Source organism: Chelmon rostratus, chromosome 8 (assembly GCF_017976325.1).
Source record: "Chelmon rostratus isolate fCheRos1 chromosome 8, fCheRos1.pri, whole genome shotgun sequence".
NCBI lineage: Eukaryota > Metazoa > Chordata > Actinopteri > Chaetodontiformes > Chaetodontidae > Chelmon > Chelmon rostratus.
In genome coordinates, this window is record NC_055665.1 from 10,367,326 (window position 1) to 10,388,886 (window position 21,561).

Genomic DNA, 21,561 nt, shown 5'->3' on the forward strand with positions numbered 1-21,561 from the left:
GCGCCTTTTGGTCAATGCAGGCTTCCGTTGTCTTCGTAGTGGAAGAATGGCCGGCTGGATGTGGCTCCGTTGTGTTTTAGGGCCTCATTTGCAACGAATTCACCGTTCACCGGAGCAGTCTCGGCCTGAGGGCAGGACGGGGAGGAGGGTAGGAATATCTGTAAAATTTGCATATGTTTGAGCACAGCCGGCTGCTAAAATTGAACAGCATTTAATCTCTTAGCATTGCTGTAGCTCCGGCGGCGTCCCGGAAGTATCAGCTGTTTGTTATTGAAACTCCGCCGTCAGTGTACAGTTCGGAAATGAATGAAATGACAGGCGCACATCAACACGCTTGCCTTTTGATACTCAGTGCCTTTCTGTTTCTCCAACAGTCAGCCTAACTGTAGCTTCATAATTTTTTTTCCTCAATGACATTAACCTGGTCATGCTAACGCTAGGTGAGGGGAAACTTTGCTAAGACGGGAAGAGAAAAGACAGAAGCTGGGCATAAAACGAAAAATAGCAATGAGCATATATGATAACTTTAATAAAACCACTGTAAAGACGGTATGTAGCTGGAATTTATTTCACCCTGTCTCTTTGCTACTGTCCGTGCTACTAGCTAGCTAACGTTAGCTACCGGAAAGCCACGAGACCTTAGCAACAGAGCTCATTATCTGAACAAGAATTTTCTGCCACTGTTAGCAGGGATGGAACTACCAACCCAGGAGTCTGGAGAAACATACTGACAGCATCCTCGGCTGGGTCAGTATGTTTGTACGATCGATAATACTGTATGGAAAGAATTTAAAAGTTCTGCCAAGTAAAACTTTGTGTTTTCTTGCTCCAGGCTTCAGCACTGTGGTCTCTGTCCTACTACAGCTCTCCTCTCCTCCTCTGCTATCTGTACAGGAAAGGTAGGTTGTATTAATTATGCTTGGTGGGAATCACAGGAAGACTGATCTCTTCTTCTCCACTGTTCCAAAATGATGAGAAATTGCAGTCAATTTATCGATTAGTGGATCAACTGAAAATTAATTGGCAACAATTTTGACACTTATCAGGGATTAACAGCTGGTTCCAGGAATAATTGATTCCAGCTTCTCCAATGTGAGGATTTCTTCTTTTTCTCTATTTTGTATTTTTGCAAATTGAATATGTTCGGATTTTTAACTGTTGGACAAAACATTTGGAGATGTCACCTTGGGCTCTGGGAAAGATAGACATGTTTAATTATTTTCAGATGTTTAATAGACCAAATGATTAAGTTGTTAATTGATAACGTAATTGGCAGATTAATTGAAAATGAAAATAATAATTTATTGTAGCCTCAGTTGTTACATGTAATCACATAAGGTGATGTTCAAAAGAGGCACAGACTTGGCTGTGCAAAAGAAGACAATTTTATCTGGGTGGTAATTCAACATTTATTTTTAAAATTTCAGTAAAATACAGTTGTCATCCTATCTCTTTAAAATTCTTCAGTAAAAAGATTCTAAGCAAGGTGTAATTAAAAAAATTGTGAGCAACGTATAAAGCATTTGGTTTCATATAATGTATCACAGTGGAACATAGTAAATAGCTTTGATCACCAGTTTGATTATTATATCTACAGTTTATGGAATGATATGCTAATGATGTCAACCCCATTTCCCACACCTACTCCCATGTAAACAATCCCAGCTTTGGGAGAATAATAAATTGTAAAAACACATGGAAGCCATTTTTTAATAGTCTTTAAATGTGAGCTTGACATGTTTCAGTAGAAGTCTTTCTTGTTACTTTGGTAGTAACATATGTCAAAATATGTAATTTTTTCTGCGTGACATTTCTCATTCCATTAAGGAAGAAAAATTGCCAGGGGGTGTTCATGGGAATTGTTGTTCTCCTACACGTGGGATTAATATAAAGTTAATCAACTGAATCATCTAGCAAGACTATGCATCAATAGACATTAATTTCTTGAGGTTGTTTGCTACTCCTTAGTGTATAATTGAGCTTCTGATATTGATTTATGTGTATGGCTGTAGGGTAGTTGTCAGACTGAATGTTTGTACCAATGCCTGTTAATGAGGCTCAAGTCTGGCAGCAAAAGAGGGAGTTATGTGGATGCCTGTGTCACTGTTGCTCTGTGTATTTTTAAGGTTACATCTGCAGTAGTAAGCTGGTTCCAGTGAGTCAGTATTTGGGAACAGTGCTGGTGTGTCTTCTAGGAGTGGCCTGTCTTAGAGGTGAGGCAACAGATTTCAACTGACTGGTCGGCAATGACTAATTCAGTTAATTAATCTTCAGATATCACAAGTTATTCTGTATATTTTGCATGCCAAAAGGATTTAATTAACATTGAGACAGTTACACAAAGTCCACACCCACAAAGCATACTAAATGCACCCTTGAGACTTTGCACCAAATGTTTTCTGTCTCATGTGCACTCTCTCTGTTTGTCTGTGTCCTTCCCGCCTCCTTTTCCTTCTCCGTTTCTCCCCTAGGGTGGGGGAGATGGAAAAATTCGGAGTATCTTCAGTTTATCTCCATTCTTGAAGAAACAAAGAAGAATAACACACTAGCAAACAAGGTGAGGTCATGGCAACTTGATAAAAAATACTGAACAGCAGTATTTACTATTCGCATCCATACAGTGTGTTGGGGAACAAGAGGAAAAAAGAATAAATACAATACAATACATCAGAATTTAGCCCAAAGGACAACTTCTTTTTTTGTTTGTGCTTTGCATTTAGAAAAAAGTGAGGTGCTACGACTTTGACTTCTTGTACTGGCCTTTGGATTTCAGCTGGACAGAAGTCAGCAATCCGTAAGTTTTTGCTCTTATATTTTATTACCACTTGAAATGGCCATTGCACTTCCATTCCCATCCGGGTCATTTCATTATTGATACGTGCATTCAAAACACTGAAGTAAGTTGGATGAATGCATCCACTGAATGTCAAAATGCTTTGTGGGTCATCTCTTTCACTGTAAGCCGTTAACTCTGTGTGTGATAGGAAACTGTCCAAGGCTGGTGTTTCGCTGCTGAAGCCAGAGCCCAGATTAAGAGGAGCAGCAGACAGTTTCTTCAACTCTGTGCGCACTCTGCCATGCCACATCATCAGGTAAATGCAGTTTATCGCAGCACCAATCCAAAACTGAACGCTCTGCATGACTGCAGGACGAAACTGCACATTTGCTGCTAGTATTACATTATGAGGGTGGATACAATCTGCTTTATAGTAGGTTTGCATCTTCAGGGTTCGTACAGCTTTATAAGAATAAAATTCAAGCACTTTCAAGGTACCTAAACTACCACTTTTCAGACTCTCAAGGCTTTTATTATCACATATCTAAATTGATGCTATAAATGCAATTGTGAAAAATGAAGTTTGCATAATTCCTTTATACCCACAGCAATTAGTGTGTATTAAAGCAATAAGCCCCAAGAGGCTGTGATTTACAGTGATTTTAGAACAGCTAAGGGACGTTGTTAGGCACGACACAGTGCAGCTTAGCTGGCTTATCGCTTTTATAAAACAGTTACTACATACACCAAGCAATGTTTCATAAAACAAGGACACAGCAACAAAAAATGCAGTAATTTAGTGATAAGAAATGATCAATCTTCCACCAAGAAATGCAGTTCTTCGGCGACATTTAGTAGAATGGTTCCCATCTAACACGCAGACACAGCAACTCACAGATGTGGTGGACAGCATTTTTAATGATTTGCTTGATGGTAATATTTATCTGGATATTGCCATTAATTGTGCAATTGTTGAGGTAGTGCTCAATTATGTTAACGCTCCTCCTCTGCTACAGGGGTGTTAGACTAGACAGGTGCCAGAAGCAAGAATATTGCTCAGGCAACTTCTCTCATTGTAGTCTGGACCCCAGTAAGTAAACCATAGGGTCCACCTTTCTCGTGTTTCACAGTGTCTTAAGTCTGACAGAGAGCCTGGTTTACCTACATTTTGGTGATTGTTGTAAAAGCAATAGCCAGAGCTTGTTGACACACCAGGTTTGGAAACAGCAAACAGACCACATAGTCTGCTTAGTGATCCCGGCTTTGTTTCTTGACTTTTCCAGCCCTTCAGTTTTTCTGTTAATAACTTCATCTCCCTCCTCGATTCTGTCCATCTCTTTCCGCCACTCATCCGTGCTCAGCCCACCCATTAAATCAAAATTCACAACATGACATTTTGGAGCAATTTGTTTGGTGCAATAATACTGATGTAATTCGGTCGCAGGTGTGTGTTCATAGAGTATTTTACAACGGCTTCGAATGCGGCTCAGCCAATCATAATCAGACAGCAGAATTATGCATTTTATAATGTCACCTTGTTTATTTTACCAGCTGATTGATTGTACTGTATGTTTTAATCATGATTATTCAATGCTTGCTAATTTTGATGCCAGGAGACGACAAGGACAACAGGATCATTTTGTTTTAATCTTAAAATATTTTTGATTTACATGAGTGATTGTGTAGATGAAACCCCAGATTATGTTGAAAAAACATTTTTCTTTTTCAAAACACAATTGAATTTAAGCATTTTCCAAATATTCAAGACTCTGTACAGACCCTGCACCCAGTTTCACCCAAATTCAGTCTGTTTTTTCCAGGAAAATATAAGTTGTTATAGTGTCAACATGTCTTTTTTCTTCCTCTCCAGCTTTCTTATTGCGCACTCATTTGGAAGGAGGATGCTGTACCCTGGCTCTGTAGGTTTACTGCAGAAAGCCATGCGGCCCATGCTTCAGCAAGGCCAGGCTAGGTTAATAGAAGAGGTAAAAGAAACTCACACACTCACTCACTGAATGTCAATACTCACTTCAGTAAATAATGCCGATCATTCTCTCCATTTTGTCACAGTTTGACGGCCAGAGGAACAAGCTTGTGGCCTGCGATGGTAACGAGATTGACACAATGTTCGTGGATCGAAGGAGAGACGGAGGACAGAAAGGCCAGACTCTGGTAAATGTCTGCAATGATTTGTTGTTTTTGTGCCTTGGGTTTGTTCCAAGCTCCAGCAAAACTTCACTCACATTGCGCTTGGTTGTTGAAATGCATGAATTCTGCCACAGGTCATCTGCTGTGAGGGGAACGCAGGGTTCTATGAGGTGGGCTGCATGAACACTCCACTGGAGGGTGAGAAATCCTCTACATCACAAGAGTCAAGATACTTCAAAATTCAGCATATTTCATTATTTGTGAAAAAGCACAGAATTGGTTTTTTTTTTTTATTGCCGTATTTTGGTCTTAGTTAAATCTTGTGTTGATGTGCACTGTAGGTGGCTACTCTGTGCTAGGCTGGAACCACCCTGGCTTTGGAGGCAGTACGGTAAGCGGTGGTGTCAATTTGATACTAGATAAAATCGTCAACCAGCATTAGTTCATGGTGTATGCTTGTGCTTCACATAGTCCTAACTAAGACCTCAGTGGAAACTAGGCATGTTGAAATTCTGGTTTCAGCTGGTTAGTATTGCACAAGAGAGCAAGTACACCTCCATGGTCGAAACTATCAGCGTAGTGGAATGAAACACTGAAAAATCTGTTAATTCTTTGGTACTGGAAGGATTTATTGGTTGGTTGAGTGTGACTGTTTTGCTTAATAATGCATAGATATTGCTTTTTTAAATTTGTATCTTTCTGCCAGGGAGTGCCATTCCCCCAGAATGAAGCCAATGCCATGGATGTAGTGATCCAGTTTGCAATACACAAACTGGGCTTCCAGCTCAGCGACATTGTCATATATGCCTGGTCCATAGGAGGATTCACAGGTACACAAAGACAGGAACAATACATGATGGGCTTTTTTTTTTAATGCTATGAATGTGAATCGTGTTATTAGTCCCAGAGTGCCCATCAGCAGCACTGGGAGAATTCTTGTTGGCCTGGAGTGTCAGGCCAGTGTTAAAAATTGATAAATTGACAGAAACTGAAGATGCTTGGCTGTTTTGAAGTATTTTGGATGTTTTTTTTTAACTAGCAGTAAATGTTACTGGCATAAACAGTAAGCAGAAAACAATAAGTCAACAAAATGCTGTATGTACAGTATACACGGCCTGAATTATTATCCCGACCCACCCCTGTGTGTTATGAAGTCTTTCTTTTATGGTTCTGATATATCCCTGTTCTTCATTTTCTCTCCTTCTATCTCTCATTTCCTTTCGTAGCCAGTTGGGCAGTGATGTCATACCCAGAGATCCAGTCATTAGTGTTGGATGCCTCCTTTGATGATCTCCTGCCACTGGCCCTCAAGGTCATGCCCGACAGCTGGAGTAAGTCCAAGGGGTTAACGGTCATGAACTATATTAATTGTTTGCAGCAAGTCACTTTGTATAACAACTGAAACATCTTCGCTCTTAGGACCGCTGGTGCAGCATACAGTTAGGCAGTACATGAACCTCAACAACGCTGAGCAGCTTCTCAAGTGAGTGGAACAAAGTCTATTTATAGTGACATTAATCATAAAAGTCAAAGTCTGCATCATTGAACGTTATGCAACATATTGGGGTGTAACTGCGAAACAAACATTCTTTGTTGGCGCAGCTCACAGTGATGTGTCTGATGATTAACACCATTCCCTCTCCCCCTGCAGATATCAGGGACCAGTCCTGCTGATCAGGAGAACCAGAGATGAGATCATCACCACAACGCAAGTTTCCCACAGTCCATCTTAAAATGTCCTTTCCCTTGGGTTTACACATGCATAATGTTAGCAGGAGACATTTTGGTTGAAATAGGATGATGAATGGGAGCATGACACCTGTTACCTGGTGAGGTAGCTGGATTCTTACCATCACTGGTGCGTCAGGTTATAACAGTGGTGCAGTTGTGAGGTTTTTTTTTTGCACCTGATATCAGAGTGACAGACAAACAACTATAATTCAAGCACCGTGGCACTGTCTTTTTTGTTGTTTATTAAAGGAGACATATTTTTCTGTTACCTCAACACCGAAAAACTGATTGTTACTACAATGAAACTGCCCAGCACTTGAATCATCTACTGTTATGACACTGTAATTGTCAGTGTGGTGAGGTTTAAGTGCCTTGCTAGTTGATGCAGTGGTAGGAAGAAGCATCCACTTGTCCAGTCAGTGATGTGGTCACAAAAGTACTGACACTATTGCACTATTACAGGGGTCCAGAGGACGTCATGTCTAACAGAGGCAACGACCTTCTGCTCAAACTGCTACAATTCAGGTGGGTCTGATTTTCAAACATCTCATCTCAGCAGCCTCAGTGCTGGATATGCTCACATGTGTAAAGGGTGATGTCATTTTCCTGCCCAGGTACCCAAAAATAATGACCGATGAGGGGGTTAGAGTTGTCAGGCAATGGCTGGCATCCTCCAATCAGTTAGAAGAAGGTAAGTGTGTCCATGTGTTCACTGTGTTGGACACATTGCCTTTAAACTCTGCTTTGCCTTTTGTAAATTAGAATTAAAGTCACTGGTAACACTTTATATTCAGGTACACATTTTCACAGTTAACAAGTTGCTATTAGCATGCATATCAGTAGCAGACTGGCAACAACTTGCTTACTATGAATACGCAGTAGGAGGTTATTGAAGGTAAACTCTAGTAGTTGTAGAATATGGCCTTGCAGAATAAGGCAAGTGCTTTATAAAAAGAGCCAATATGCTACTAATATGCATGCCAATAAGCAACTTGTTAACTGGTTAACAGGTGATTATGTGTACATAAAGTCTTACCAACTCACAGTATTAAACTGAAGAAATATTGAGTCTCTCTACATGTGGCATTTGAACACGTAGTTGGTATTATAACAACATGTGTAATGCTCCTCCTCTGCAGCATCAGTGTACAGCGGCTATGAGGTGGATGACGACTGGTGTGTGTCTGTGCTGCAGTCGTATCAGGCTGACAGAGATGTTTTGTTTCCATGGAGCGTTGGTAAGTGCCAGGTCCTTTCGCATTTACATGGCAAATAAATGGCAGACAAAACAAGCCTCATACATACATGCATCACCTCACAGTACTTTTTCTTAATATTGCCAGGTGAGGATATGACTCTAGAGGGAAGGCGACAGCTGGCACTTTTCCTGGTAAGGAAATAACCTATTGTTATCTCTGCACTCAATCTCAGCGTGTACAGTTGTTTCGACTGTCTGCTTTATAGGGAAGCCACCTGTTGTCTTTGTCCCATGTCTCTCAAGTCAGGTTAAAAGAAAAAAGTCTAATTTCCTTTTCTCCAATAAGTCCAATTTTCTTGTTTAAAGTTGGCTTACCTTCCCCCCTTCGCTTGCACTCCAGAAAAAACACCCCAAAAAAACATCACAGCTATTCAGACATCATTACCACTGAGGAACACTTTTCTGGTCGCCATAGTAACCAGCTCACCTGTGCTCTCAGGTTGACTGGTGTAATATATTTCACCACGCTCAACTTATTGAAGTCATTTAACATCAAACAAGAGGAGTGCCATCAATTACAGCTAATGCTATGCTTTCCCTCCCTTGGTAATGCCTTCTGAATTAGACTTGATTCACCTCCTGTGTAAACCCTTAAGAGATGGAGAGATTTGTATGGCACTGAGCCAGACAGACCGAAGCTAATATAATCAAATTCTGCACTTTTTGTTCATTACCCTCCCACACCTCTCATTCTCCATTCCTCCTCCATCCCCGCTGTCTTTTTTTTTTTCTCTCTCTCTCTCTCTCTCCAAGGCACGGAAGTACATGCGAAACTTTGAAACGACACACTGCACTCCTCTCCCCGCCTCCGAGTTCCACTCACCCTGGAGACTGTAAAGAAAGACGGATGGATGCTTGCGAGGAAATGAGCAGTAGAGGATTTGGATGGCCTGTGGTCAGAGCGTGTTCCTGGCATGGTGTGAATGTATTACTGTGATTTTGTTCCAGACTTTTTCCAAGACAGATTTGTTGTCATGTATAGTGCTGTGGTTGAATCTGGAAAGATCTGGTCTACTATCGCCCCCTGCCCTCCATCTGCACCCAAAAACCTGTAAAATACGGTACTTCTTTTCTTTTGAGGTTAGTGTTAAATCATAATTTTCAGATTTTGTCTCTTAAAAAGGGTGCATAAGCCATCTCACTCCTTCCATTGTTCCCCATTTGGCTGTGTTTGTGAAGGAGCAATTTTAAGTAGAAATACTGTACATTGCTACAATATAACTAATATAAAATATCTTAATGGTGTCAGGTCAGAGGAATTTGTAATCTTTAAAAATGCAGCCAAAGTGCTTAAGCTTTTCAGGTTCATTTCTTTTCTGTGGACACCGTCTTTATGAACAAAGCTGTATGTTCTGCTTACATGTTCTATTAAATATGCTGAATAAATTGTTTGACATAACGGACCGAATTCATTTGTTCATTACTTGATAGAAGTGTTCAACAAATTGCACAGATATACTAGAGACTTAGCTTAATAGATTGCCTCAGAACAATACACTGCTCAAGACAATTCCGTTCTAGGAGCTTTATTGAATTCCCTCCACACTACAATGAACTTGGAAAATGAATGTGAAAATTAATACACTGACATGAAAAAAGTGGAAATAAGTCCTGATTTACATAAATGCTAAGGGGAAAGTTACATCATTTTCCTGAAGTTGTCCATGGCTTCTTTTACTTTTTCAAGTTCAGTTTGGCTCTGCCGTAGCTGTGGAGAAAGGGAAGTAATTATTTACCAAGAATGCACATCCGACACCCCCAGAAATACTGTGAATCAATTTCTTTTTCCCACCTTCTCAGCATCCTGCTCCTGCACCTTCGCTGGCACCTTATCCTTGTAGTCACTCTTTGCCATCTTCTCTCTCAGTTTCTCCATCTGTTTCTCCAAATCACCTTTCTTTGTCATTAGCTTAGCCACTTCCTTCTCCACATCGATGAGACCCTGGGGGAATTAGAGGAGGTGAAGTGAAGATAAGGACAACAGTTTGTAAATTAAGATCTTGTTATTTCAGGTCAGTAAAGCAGGAAGAGGGGACATTATACTCAAATTTAAGCGCAAGAGATCTAGTTTAAATAGTATTCCTGGCACATTAAACTGCCTTGATTACCAAGTAGCTGGCGTGCACTCATGCTCTTAGACTTTTCAGATTGTTGCGTTGCTTGACAAAACAAATAGTGAATTTAGCTGATTTGCAACTGTAAGAACAAGCAGTGCTTTGCAAATAACCCCTCATCTTGTGTCTATGGAAACACAAAACCAACAAAACCAGGACTAATGTATTCACACATCTGAGAAATTGAAAACAAAATTGAGCAGATTAGCCGCTCTCACCTTGAGCATAAGGTTGACAGTGCATCTGTCAGAGGAAATGGCTACAGCACAGCCCTCTGGGACGGGCTGGTTGGCTGTCAGAGGGATGATGGCCTGAGAATAAGACAAGGTCTGAATCTGCAGAGTGTACTTCTGCACCAGGGACACAGTCGCAGGGTCTATGCACTGCAGATAACCTGAGAGAAATGGGCAAATTGAAGTTTAGACATCAAAAGATAACTTGTTGACAAGATACATTCATGTTTTGGCTTAAGGTAAATCCTGGCATTTGTCAACATGGGAAATATTATACTCATACTTACTACATCTTGTATTTAAAATCTTTATAATAATTGTAACAAATATAAACAATAGTATAATATTTGCATCTGAGATTGATTAGTAGAAGTATAAAGAAGTAGTAGAAGTATAAAGTAGCATTACAAGTAGCAGTACAAGTATCTCAAAATTGTACTTAAGTATGGCACTTCAGTCAATGTATATTTTACCAGCCATTATATTCATCAAGGCAAGGAGTTTAAACTTCCTACAGTGTTTCAGTGAATTTCCCTTTGTAATCAAGATGATGAATACTTGGTGTTGCACCAAGATTAACTTCAGAGTAACTTTTCTATTTTGTTTCTTTGTGTGGTCTTACAGTCAGCTCTGGTCTTGGTCAGGTTGTAGTCAGCCCTCAGTGACCGGATGGTCTTGACCACAGTCATTGTGAAGTCCATGTCGCGGTCAACCTCCTCGCTGTGCCAGCAGAACTGCAACAAATCACAGAAAATAGTATGGCTCACAAAGACAGAAGGAGAGCATTACCGAATAATGAACCTCAGTCACCATTAATTAAAATAAGTGATGTTCATCCTCTGACAACATGTGGAAAAATGTCACTTCTGACTTGTAAAGGCATTGCATACATCGGCGAGGTTCTTTTTAACGACCCTCATTTTCCCTTTCCATTTCTCACCTCCTCGGTGTCAGGGTAGGATGTGACACTGATGCTGGGGGGGTCACACTGAGGTCGTCGTCGTGGTAACCTCTGGTAGAGTTCCTCAGTGACGAAGGGCATCACGGGAGACAGAAGGCGAAGACCGACTTCTAAGCAGGTGTAAAGGGTCTGTCTGCACACCAGCGTCTGTCTCTGGCTGCTGCTGTCTTCCTCTGCTTTGCTGAACACTGGTTTCACACTTTCCTGAAGGGCAAGAGGAGTGGGATGGAAGAGATGAAGAGCAAGTAGTAGAATCTGTTTTGGTCTTGGGCACACAGCCTAATGCTAAATGATGAAGCTTTTATATGCCCTCACATACAATGTATTGAAGATGAATGGACCGAGGCTCCTCAGTGGTCTAAAAGTTCTTACCAGGTAGACGTCACAGAGTTCGTACAGCCAGAAGTTGTAGATGGCGGTCGTGATGGCTGGGAAGTCGTAAGCCTTGAAGCCGGCATCACACAGACTGACAGCAGCACTCAGTCTAGACAGAATCCACCTGTCTGAGACACTCTCCTCTCCACACAACTGAGAGGATTGAATGGCGTGTGAGGGAAGAAATGTTGAGTTAACACGAATTCTGTACTGGGTACCTCCCAAATGTCAATGTGTACATGTTTCTGAATACAAAGCAGGGCAGCAGGCAGTAAACTAAACCCCCCAGACAAAAAATGGTAACAAGAAGACAGTTTTACTAAACATTCACTTGGTCAAAATATGGTAGATATGTCGCTGGATGAATACAAATAAGTATGGAGCAGACTTTGTTTATGTTCTCAGATTGTCCTTCATCTTTTCCCCTGGTCTCACCTGGGCTTTCTCTGATGGTACAAAGTTGTCTCCCAGTGTCTTCATGGCAAACTTCACAGCGTTCCACAGTTTGTTGCAGAAGTGACGGTAACCCAGGATGCGGTTGACATCCAGGTTGATGTCCCTTCCTGGGAGACAAACGCAGGAATAAATGATCATTTCAGTATATATATTACAAGAGATTTGTAACAACTGACCTTGTGCTGACAGGACTGTAATGCTTTATATTCCAGCGTTTTTAAGCATTTTATGAATTCAGGGTTGAGATGCAGGCCTTGGGCCAATGGAGGCGCAACAAGAGAGAAAGTGAGAAAAACAAAAAAGACAAATGAGTTCACCTTGGCTAGTGTAGGCACACAGGGCGAACCGGAGAGCATCTGTGCCACACTCTGGGATGCCATTTGGGTAGTCTGACTTCTGGCCCTGCTTTGCCTTCTCAACCTCCAGTGGATCCAAGTTGCTGTCTGTCAACTGAGCATGAAGACCCTGGAGGGTAGGGGGATAGGGAATGAGTCACCATTTGAAAAACAAAATAATGTGTTCAACAATTTTCTGTTTTCGTCTTAAAAATGAGAAACCCCTTGCAACCGCTTGATGTTTTAATCGGACCTTTACAGGAAAACATTAAGTGTAGTTTACTGCAAGTCCTCCAGTGCCCTCTAGAGGACAGGTCTGCTTCATCTGACAGAGCAGTCTTCACCTTGCTGGTGAGGAGATTGATGGCCCCAATAAAAGCTTGTTGGAAGCAGAAGCGGGTGCTTAATAAAGCTTACATAAGAATATAGGCCTCGGGGGAGCAATGAGTGTGTGGTGTCCATGTACAAGACAACCCAAATGGGAGAGAGGAAAGACTTTATGTATGCATGTATCTGAACATGCATCAAAGTGTGATTAGACTTTACCTCCAGGGAGATCCCTGTAATGACGTCCAGAGGGTCAATGACGTTTCCCAGAGATTTGCTCATCTTCCTTCCGTGGGCGTCCCTCACCACTGCATGCAGATAAACCTGTTAAAAAATAAATAAATAAAAGAAAAAAAAAAGAAAGAAAGTATCATCACTACTTGGCCATGTCTTGCTAATAACATTAACATCCTATCCTGCTGTGTTATGTTCCAGTTTTGGCCGTTTTGATTGGTCTCACCTCTTTGAAGGGCAGCTTGCCAGTCAGTTTGAGGCCCATCATCACCATACGAGCAACCCAGAAGAACAGGATGTCATGGCCCGTCTCCAGCAAGGTGCCGGGGTAGAACACATTGAGGTCCTGAGTCTAAATGAATTAATAATGGAAATGAATAAACTTACTGAGGCAACAAAGCAACACTGTTTAAACGTCAGATTTTCTACAGAACTCTAAGAGGTTCAGTGGCACAGGCATGGCCCAGATTAATGTATTCACTAAAGGGGCACTCGCAGAGCACAGTCCTCCGTCAATGTCGAATTTTCTGTGATGACAAATCTGCAAACTTTTTATTACTGCTGCTTGTTCTTGCGAAACATAAAGTTCAAATATTTTTCCTTAACATCTCTGGTAGAGTTTATTCCTGACTATTCATATTTGGACATAAGAGTTTAATTAGTTGCATGATGTGCATGTATTTGTGTGTCCATAGCCATGGCTGATTTTGAGAAAAAAAGCATTGTTATAATTGAGGCAATGTTGTGAAGTAAGAGCAACAACATGTATCAGCTACCCATGAATGTGGATTGTGTTACTGAATCATCACATTTCTACATTTTCTATGTTTTGAACTTTACCACCATATACTGTATTTAAGATTTTAGGCATTTATTCCACCAGGGCCAAATGTTCTATCTCGCAATGTTAATTAAAGTGCAACATTATTTGTGTATCTGCCCTTTATTCTCATCCACTCCAACATTTAATAAGTTATTCCTTGCCCAATGCTACATCCTTCCACCAAGTTTCATTAAAATCAGGCCAGCAGTTTTTCCATAATCCTGCGGACCGAGTGGACTGAAAACATAGCTATGGAGGTAATAAAAGTAAAAGTGTTGTCAGAATTTGGGTGGCAGCCATTGCAGTTTATAGGCTTTTCTTTGTTACACAAGTAAACTTTTTAGATCAGTGTTTCTACTACAGAAGATATCTTTACTATCTACTTAAAAAAAAGTGGCATTTGTGTCAGTAGAAAGGTGGTTGACCTCAGTCTTTTACCTCATTAGGCCATCCGAAGATGGAGAAGGGGAAAATGCCAGATGAGAACCAAGTGTCCAGAACATCCTCATCTGAAACACAGGAACAAAAGTTATCTAATCTGCATGAATATGGAGTAGCATTAATTACATCAAATTAATGTGTGTAGTAGCAAAACATGAGCAGATTAGATCACCTTAAAAATAATTGTGGTAATGACATTGCTAAATTAAAATTTGTTTAGTCTTACCCTGTCTGAGGGTAATTTTCTCAGCAGACACGTTGAAGCGTTTTGCCGCCTTCTCTCTGGCCTCCTCCTCCGATCTCCCACTCACCCAGTAATGACCGTCCATGTCCTGGAGGGAAAAAAAACAAAGAAGGGTAAATAAATAAAAGAGGAAGGCAAAGAAATGCTGAATAACGGACACAAATAGCTTTCATCTGTCATTTGAAAGCCTCCGGACCTTGGCAACAGTGACATAATCTTACCTCTCCTGGTTTCACGGAGGCATCGCTGACAGTGACAAAGTAAGCAGGAATACGGTGACCCCACCACAGCTGCCGAGAGATACACCAGTCCCTGAGAGGAGGACGGATGGATGAAACAAGACTCATTATACACTTGATTGTTCAAAATGATCTATTTCTGTAGCTGAAACTGTTAGTTGGCTAATCAATAAACTGACTGACTGAAATTAACTGGCAACTATTCTGATTACTACAACTACTATAGAATTTTTCATACAAAACTGCCAAACACCCTCTGATTCCAGGTTGTCAGTTGTGATTTGCTGCTATGCTTTGCCATTTGTGACAGTAAATCAAAGACAACACTAATTTACTGTGCTTTTGCATTACTTTCTGACATTTTTTAGACATAATATTTATCAAATAGTCGAGACAAAATTTCAGTGTAAAGGCCAAAAGAGCAAAATCTGTAGGTATCAAAATCAAAGTACTCACTGTGATAACACTATCTACTATAAACGAAGCTGACCATTAAACGGCCATAACTGCTTAGATCTATATAAAACTGAAGAAACACATTTAAAGTTGAAGAGATAATTACCTGATGTTGTCCATCCAGTTGAACCAGGTCTTGAGGTGGTGATCAGGGATGATTTTGAGCCGTCCCTCTCTGACAGCGTCTGCAGCCTGCTTGCCCATATCTGTGCAGCTCACATACCACTGCGGCTTCATCAGTGGCTCCACGATGTCCTTGGAACGACTGATAGGGTAGATACACAACAGGTCTTAAGGATGATCCTGAATAGGATAAAAAAAGCTCTAAAACACAAATAACCTGTGTTCCAGTTATGCACACATGAGCTTCACTTTACCTGCAGACTGGGACGACCATAGGGTTGTCTTTGATCTCTATAAACTGGCCTCTGTCCTTGAGAGCCTGCAGCACTGCCTTCCTGGCCTCAAACCGCTTCATCCCCTGTGGGACAGACAGAATAGTTAAAAATGAAAAATTAAGAAATAAAACTGGTACACCAAGCAAACTATGAAGAAGCCTGACTTTTAGTGTCAGGGTGGAAATGCAGACACAGCAGGGGGAAGGACGATAATGAGACACTATACCAGGAAGGGGGGAGGCACGTTAATGAGCAGGCCGTTCTCATCCAAGATGTTGATGAAGGCCAGATTGTGTCTCTCTCCAACCTCGTAGTCATTATGGTCATGGGCTGGGGTGATTTTGACAGCACCTGTACAGAAAATGGTGCAGAGGGACAGGAGAGGCAGAGAGAAGAAGAAAAGAGAACAGTGATAATAAGGAAAGTGGCCTGGCTTAACGACTTGTTATGATTACTTATTCTGAGCCCACACAGACCAACCGGCAGACTGTCTCCTCCTGTAATCACGCCTACCTGTTCCAAAGCTCATGTCCACAAAGTCGTCGAAGACAATCGGCATCTTGCGGTCACAGAAGGGGTGCAGCACCACTTTTCCCTTCAAATGCTGATATCTGGAGTCAGCAGGGTGGACGGCTACAGCAGTGTCTCCCAGCATCGTTTCAATACGAGTTGTGGCCACAATCACTTCCTCGTCTAAGGAACAAAAAGAGAGACGTAAAGAACAGTGTTACTGAGGTGGCACACAGCGTTCATAATATTCTGCTCTCTCTGAGCTCACGTACCTGATCCGTCTACCTTGTAGCTGAAAGACACCAAAACTCCAAACTCCACTTTCTCTTTGTAACCAGGCACTGGCAACAGAGTCCTGCCGGTGAGCTCCTTCTTATCCACCTGCAAACCAACCAGAAGATTTAATCAAGAGAGCACAGCATGGTCAGTCCTGGCAAAACTGTTTAGATCTGTCGCCATCCCAGTCTTATAACAGAGTTGGCAAAGCAGGGCTGGGTGCTGTTTAAAACATTTGATATCATTTGCAGTGAACACCATAAACTTTTTTTTCAGTACCTTCAATTTCTGAGTAGATACACATTTTTCTAAGGAATGCAATTTCTTCTCCAATTTTTAAGGATGATTTTCAGGCATTTTGCCGTTAATTGGCAATGCGCAGTCGAGAGCCAAAAATGAAATGTGGGAAGGGGGGGTGAACAAATGCCCCCAGCTGGACTTGAACCAGGGACATCGCAGGCTAGGATAATTTCTAATTTCCTGAGTAACAAATTACTCGAATACATCAGTGTTTCATTTTGTCTCAATACAAAAAGCCATGCAAAAACATCAACAAAATTAGGAATTAAATCTGGAAATATACAGATCGAAGACTCTAAACTAAGACAACGTTCAGTGTTTCACAGATTATATATATATATATATATATATATATATATATATATATACACATACATACACACTATGTTAGTATATTTGGTTAGATCTCAACCTTAAAATACTATTTTAAAAAATTAAGAAAAAAAGGGAAACAGACTTTTGTGATTTTACTGGAAATTTACTCTAATCATCATTTACATCTAATAATTTAACCAAAATACATGCCTCTATGTCAGAGATGGCAGAGTTCAGTGTGCACGACCAGTTGACCAGCCTCTTGCTCCTGTAGATCACTCCCTCGTCATGCATGCGGATAAAGGCTTCTTGAACTGCATAGGAAAGTTTCTGCACAGAGAAACAGGTATAGACATGAGAATGGGGGACATATCCACAGATGTTCAAAGTAGTTCAGGGATTTCAGAAAACTCACAGGGTCCATAGTAAAGCAGGCTCTGTCCCAGTCCAGAGAGGAGCCCAGCTTCTTCAGCTGGTGGTAGATGCGGTCTCCCTTCCTAAAAAGACACAGGGGCAAAGATCTTACTGTGTCTTTACTCCAGTAATAATCCAGTAGTCATCTCAGTCATAATCTCTCACATCCCCTCGTTTCTACTACATCATTCACTCACTCGTTCTTCCATTTCCAGACTTCCTGGATGAAGTTTTCCCTGCCCAGATCGTGACGGCTCATACCCCTCTCCCTCATCAGCTTTTTTTCCACCACCACCTGGGTGGCAATGCCAGCGTGATCACAGCCCGGGTTCCACAAGGTGGTCTCACCTCGCATCCTGTGCCTGGACGGAAGGAAGAAAGCACACCAAATCAAACACACGGCTTCCAGATCACAACAAGTGAGAGTGAAATGGATAGACAGAAATCCCACGATGCAATTTAAGTCTCACTGGAAATATGGCTTGTGTTGAATTGCAGTTACCATCTTGTCAGAGTGTCCTGAATGGCGTTGGTGAGGGCGTGACCCAGGTGAAGTGATCCAGTCACATTCGGTGGAGGGATACACATCATGAAGATGCCACGAGGGTTGTGCTCACTAATAGACTTCCTCTGCAGAATGTGGTACGGGAGACATGAATGTTACTGGGGGCTAAAATCATCAAAATATGATATTTTCTGTTGTTGTAATATACAGTGAGGGGAGGGCTTCCTTACCCCATACTCAGGCTTGAAGAATCCCTGCTTCTCCCACCATGGATACCAGGCAGCCTCCACATACTGAGGACTGTATGAGTCAGGAAGTGGGCTGATGACATCTGACACCAGAAGAAAGAGAGAGAAAGGGTTGACATACGCAATAAAGCATGATACAGTTATTCATGTTAAGGAATGTGTGCACTAATGTCAGTATTTCTCATAAAAAGCCCCCTCACCACCACTAAGAGGCAGATCAAAACTGCACTGAGTGATATGAAGGACCAAAATATAAAGGTCATCAAAATGCAAGAGTGAAAATACTGAAATGTGTCCAGAGAAATTGAGTTTTCAGGCATATATATGAACCTCGAACATGGACAAGTAATATTATTCTGAACAAACCCTGAAGCCCAAACATTCACCACATATTCTTATTCTCAAACTACAACAAGAGAAAGAACATTGCCAGCCACACTGATCAATCACCTTTTTTCTCCCCAGGGAGAGTGGGGACATTGTATGTGATCACTCCCAATTCCTTCTTTTCTGGTTTGGCCTTTTTCTACAAGAGAAAAAGGAAAGAGAGCACAACACATGAGATCTGGAAAGTGATCTTTAACCTGTTAACCTGCTATGCTGTTGATATAAGCCATGTTCGTGTTTTTTTAAAAGCTGCTCCAAAGACGTTGTTAAATATCCACACCTCTGTTTGTGGCTGCGTCTTTTTCTTCGCCTCCATTTCTTTCTTCTGCTGGAACTTTTCCAACTTTTCTCTCTTCTTAGCTTCCTTCTTCAGCTGGGCTTCTGTCTTTGGTGGGCCTGAAGGAGGAAACATCAAGAAAATCAGAACACCTTTAAACACAGAAAAGACATACTCACGAACTGTTGCGCAAGGCTTCCTGACCATTAGCTGCAGAATCAGCAGAATCAATAGCAGGACTGCCATTAGCAGCTTTTGCAACAGCATTCGTCTTTGGTGTAACTGGCACCATCTTCTCACAAAGAGCGATCTTCCCCAACACCTTCAGGAACTGGGGCTGATTTATGCAGGTTGTGAACCACCTGGTAAGGTTTGTCAAGACCTTCCTGTCTGATGGCTCCAACACCTTAAAAGATAAATAATACACAATCAGCGTGTGGTTCATTGGTTTGACTGGGCACACAGATAATCAGCAACAATGTGGAAACACCTGTAAGTCGACATACATACATATTTAAAAGGTAGAAGAACAGCTGTAGTTACAGCCATGTCAGCCAGGGTTATGCTCTCCCCCACCAAAAAGGTTCTCGGTTCCAGTGCCTGATCAAGAACCTTTAGAACACGCATCAACTCTGCACGGGAACTCTGCTGGAGCTGAGAACACAAAACAAGTCATAAAACATCATAGTAATACATCACACACATGTTCAGGTACGCATTTGGACACTCTTCTCACCTTCTTATCGACTCCCATCATCCCCATCAGTGGGAAAATCACAGCACAGGACACCGGGGTGAGTTCATTGTCTACAAAGCTGAGCCACTGCCACATCTGGCTCTGCTGCTTTGTATCAACACCAGCCCTCTTCCCCTGTAAGGCCAGGTACCAGGAGACAGCACTGGCCCCGCTCAGGACAGAGTCACCTTCCCCAGCGCCCAGCACCAGGGTCGGTCTGGAGCGGGCATTCAGGGATGCAGGAGGGTCCTCTGTGAGGGTCCTGGGGCGAGAGGATGGACAAAACTCTGCAGCAATGAGAGCCAAAAGGCTCCTGAAGTCATCGGGGTGAGGGGACACGTAGAGAGTGGCCATCTCTGGTGGAAACACAGAAATGATATGCAATGATATCCCGGACTTGTGCATCAGGTGCGGAGAGGAGAAGGGGACATTTTTTCACTGTGTTTGGGAAGGCAGTTAAGTCCAACAGTTCTGGTGGGAGATTAAACAAGCTTTAAAGGGAATTTTAGGGATACAATTAGTCCTTGACCATAAATTGTTAAGTAATTGCTGCCCTGGATTTATGTCTCCTGCTCGCAAAAAGAGTTATAGCAACCTCATGGAGAAGTACAAGTAAACCAAAATTCATTAACTGGATTAAAGAAATATCTACAACTTTACCTATGGAGAAGATAACTTACATTATAAAGGGGAAACTGTCACTATTTCAAAACATTTGGGGACCTTTTATTGAATACATGGAGTGTGTGGATTTGCGTGGTATGGGGAGTGAGATGGAGGAGGAGGAGTAGTTATTGGTAGTCCTCTGCAGTGTCCTTTGCGATGTCCTAAAATAATACTCTTTTTTATTTTCTCCTTTCTCTTTTTCTTGTTTTGATACTCCACATCCTTATTATGGGTGAATTATATACTTGTGTTTAATCACACAGTATAAAACAGAGAAGCCTTTGTTTTGGGGTTATTGTTGTTGTAATCTTGTTTTTTTGGTTGTTGTTTTTTTCCATGTCTGTACGTGAAAATGCTTTAAAACTCAATAAAAATAATGATGGAAAAAAAAGAGAAATGATATGCATAGTCTGAACTGGTTTTGACATGTGCACATTTTTTCCATCAGTGAGTAGTAGCAAAACAAGTCCGCCTGCAATGCTATCAAATACTTTTTGTACCTGCTTGACAACAATGGAGCGGGTGTGTTTACCGGGTATATTAGTTCAACCGTGTCACTCCAACTTACATCTCGATAAGGTTAACACAAAAGGGTCTGCACGTATTTAAGAAAACGGTATTTGGTATTTTATACTGGTAATATCGAGGGGCTAGACGACGGCTATGTTAGCTGCTCAGTTGTTTCACTTTCTGTAAAGCTGCTCTCTGCCACCTGTCACAGGCTGACGAAAAGTCATGCCAATCAAGCTAGTTAGCTTTGGCTAATCAGACAAACTAAAAGTCGAGTTTTTGTAAGTGCTTGATGGGCTTCACATCTGTTTTCGCAAGTTGCCACTGTTTTAAATTCGTTTAAACGTTAGTGTTTCATAAACATGTGGTGTGTTATTGAAAATGTCTGTAAGTAGTTATCCTTACCTTTGAATGAAACAGAAAGAGACGTCAGCTTAAGTTAGCATACACTGCACAGCACATGAGTCCTCTCCGCCTCTCTGCCGTCTGATGCAACGATAGCTTGCGACGTGTTCCGGGTTTGATCAGCTGCTTCCGCCATAAAGCGGAAGTGCATAAAATGTTTATTTTTTTTTAAATCACGATCAACAACAACAAAAACTATAATGGCAAAAGTATACAAATGATTTTAAAAAGTAAAGTGAAACAAATTGAGAAAAAATAACATGCTCACATTTCAATAAAAGTGCTGAAGTATCATCATAATGTACACAAATGTATCTAAAGTAGAATAGGTCGTTTCAGAGTGTTACATCATAATATATTGTGGGATTATTACTATCATTGCATTAACATATAAGCAGCATTAATGTAGAGCCTAAAAAAGTACAATATTTCACCCTGAAAAGTAAGAGCAGCAGCTCAAAGT

General features: G+C 41.3%; 2 protein-coding genes across 3 annotated transcripts; one reads left to right on the forward strand and one right to left on the reverse strand.

The window, feature by feature from the left end:
• Positions 1-8: 8 nt before the first annotated feature.
• abhd16a (abhydrolase domain containing 16A, phospholipase) lies at positions 9-9,311 on the forward strand. Of its 2 annotated transcripts, none has more exons than XM_041941978.1 (20): positions 9-148; positions 691-747; positions 833-899; positions 2,127-2,213; positions 2,472-2,557; positions 2,721-2,794; positions 2,985-3,092; positions 4,647-4,761; positions 4,847-4,948; positions 5,059-5,122; positions 5,266-5,315; positions 5,631-5,754; positions 6,151-6,255; positions 6,344-6,407; positions 6,576-6,632; positions 7,118-7,180; positions 7,270-7,346; positions 7,795-7,893; positions 7,999-8,045; positions 8,667-9,311. In XM_041941978.1, the coding sequence occupies exons 1-20, from the start codon at positions 47-49 to the stop codon at positions 8,748-8,750; spliced, it is 1,632 nt and encodes a 543-aa protein (XP_041797912.1). In that variant the 5' UTR covers positions 9-46; the 3' UTR covers positions 8,751-9,311. The 2 variants fall into 2 exon arrangements, with proteins under 2 accessions (XP_041797912.1, XP_041797911.1); XM_041941977.1 differs by having other exon boundaries at positions 41-148; positions 688-747.
• A 90-nt stretch (positions 9,312-9,401) lies between these two features.
• On the reverse strand, positions 9,402-21,222 carry vars1 (valyl-tRNA synthetase 1). The gene is made up of 29 exons (XM_041941888.1): positions 21,099-21,222; positions 19,518-19,873; positions 19,292-19,435; positions 18,986-19,187; positions 18,785-18,900; positions 18,568-18,643; positions 18,100-18,200; positions 17,867-17,994; positions 17,562-17,726; positions 17,366-17,447; positions 17,161-17,280; positions 16,332-16,440; positions 16,063-16,242; positions 15,776-15,900; positions 15,529-15,632; positions 15,258-15,416; positions 14,678-14,768; positions 14,439-14,544; positions 14,210-14,280; positions 13,175-13,300; positions 12,934-13,038; positions 12,370-12,517; positions 12,032-12,159; positions 11,594-11,749; positions 11,201-11,425; positions 10,883-10,994; positions 10,246-10,421; positions 9,706-9,855; positions 9,402-9,621 (listed from the first exon to the last, which is right to left on the reverse strand). The coding sequence occupies exons 2-29, from the start codon at positions 19,869-19,871 to the stop codon at positions 9,553-9,555; spliced, it is 3,828 nt and encodes a 1,275-aa protein (XP_041797822.1). The 5' UTR covers positions 19,872-19,873; positions 21,099-21,222; the 3' UTR covers positions 9,402-9,552.
• Between the last annotated feature and the right edge of the window lie 339 nt (positions 21,223-21,561).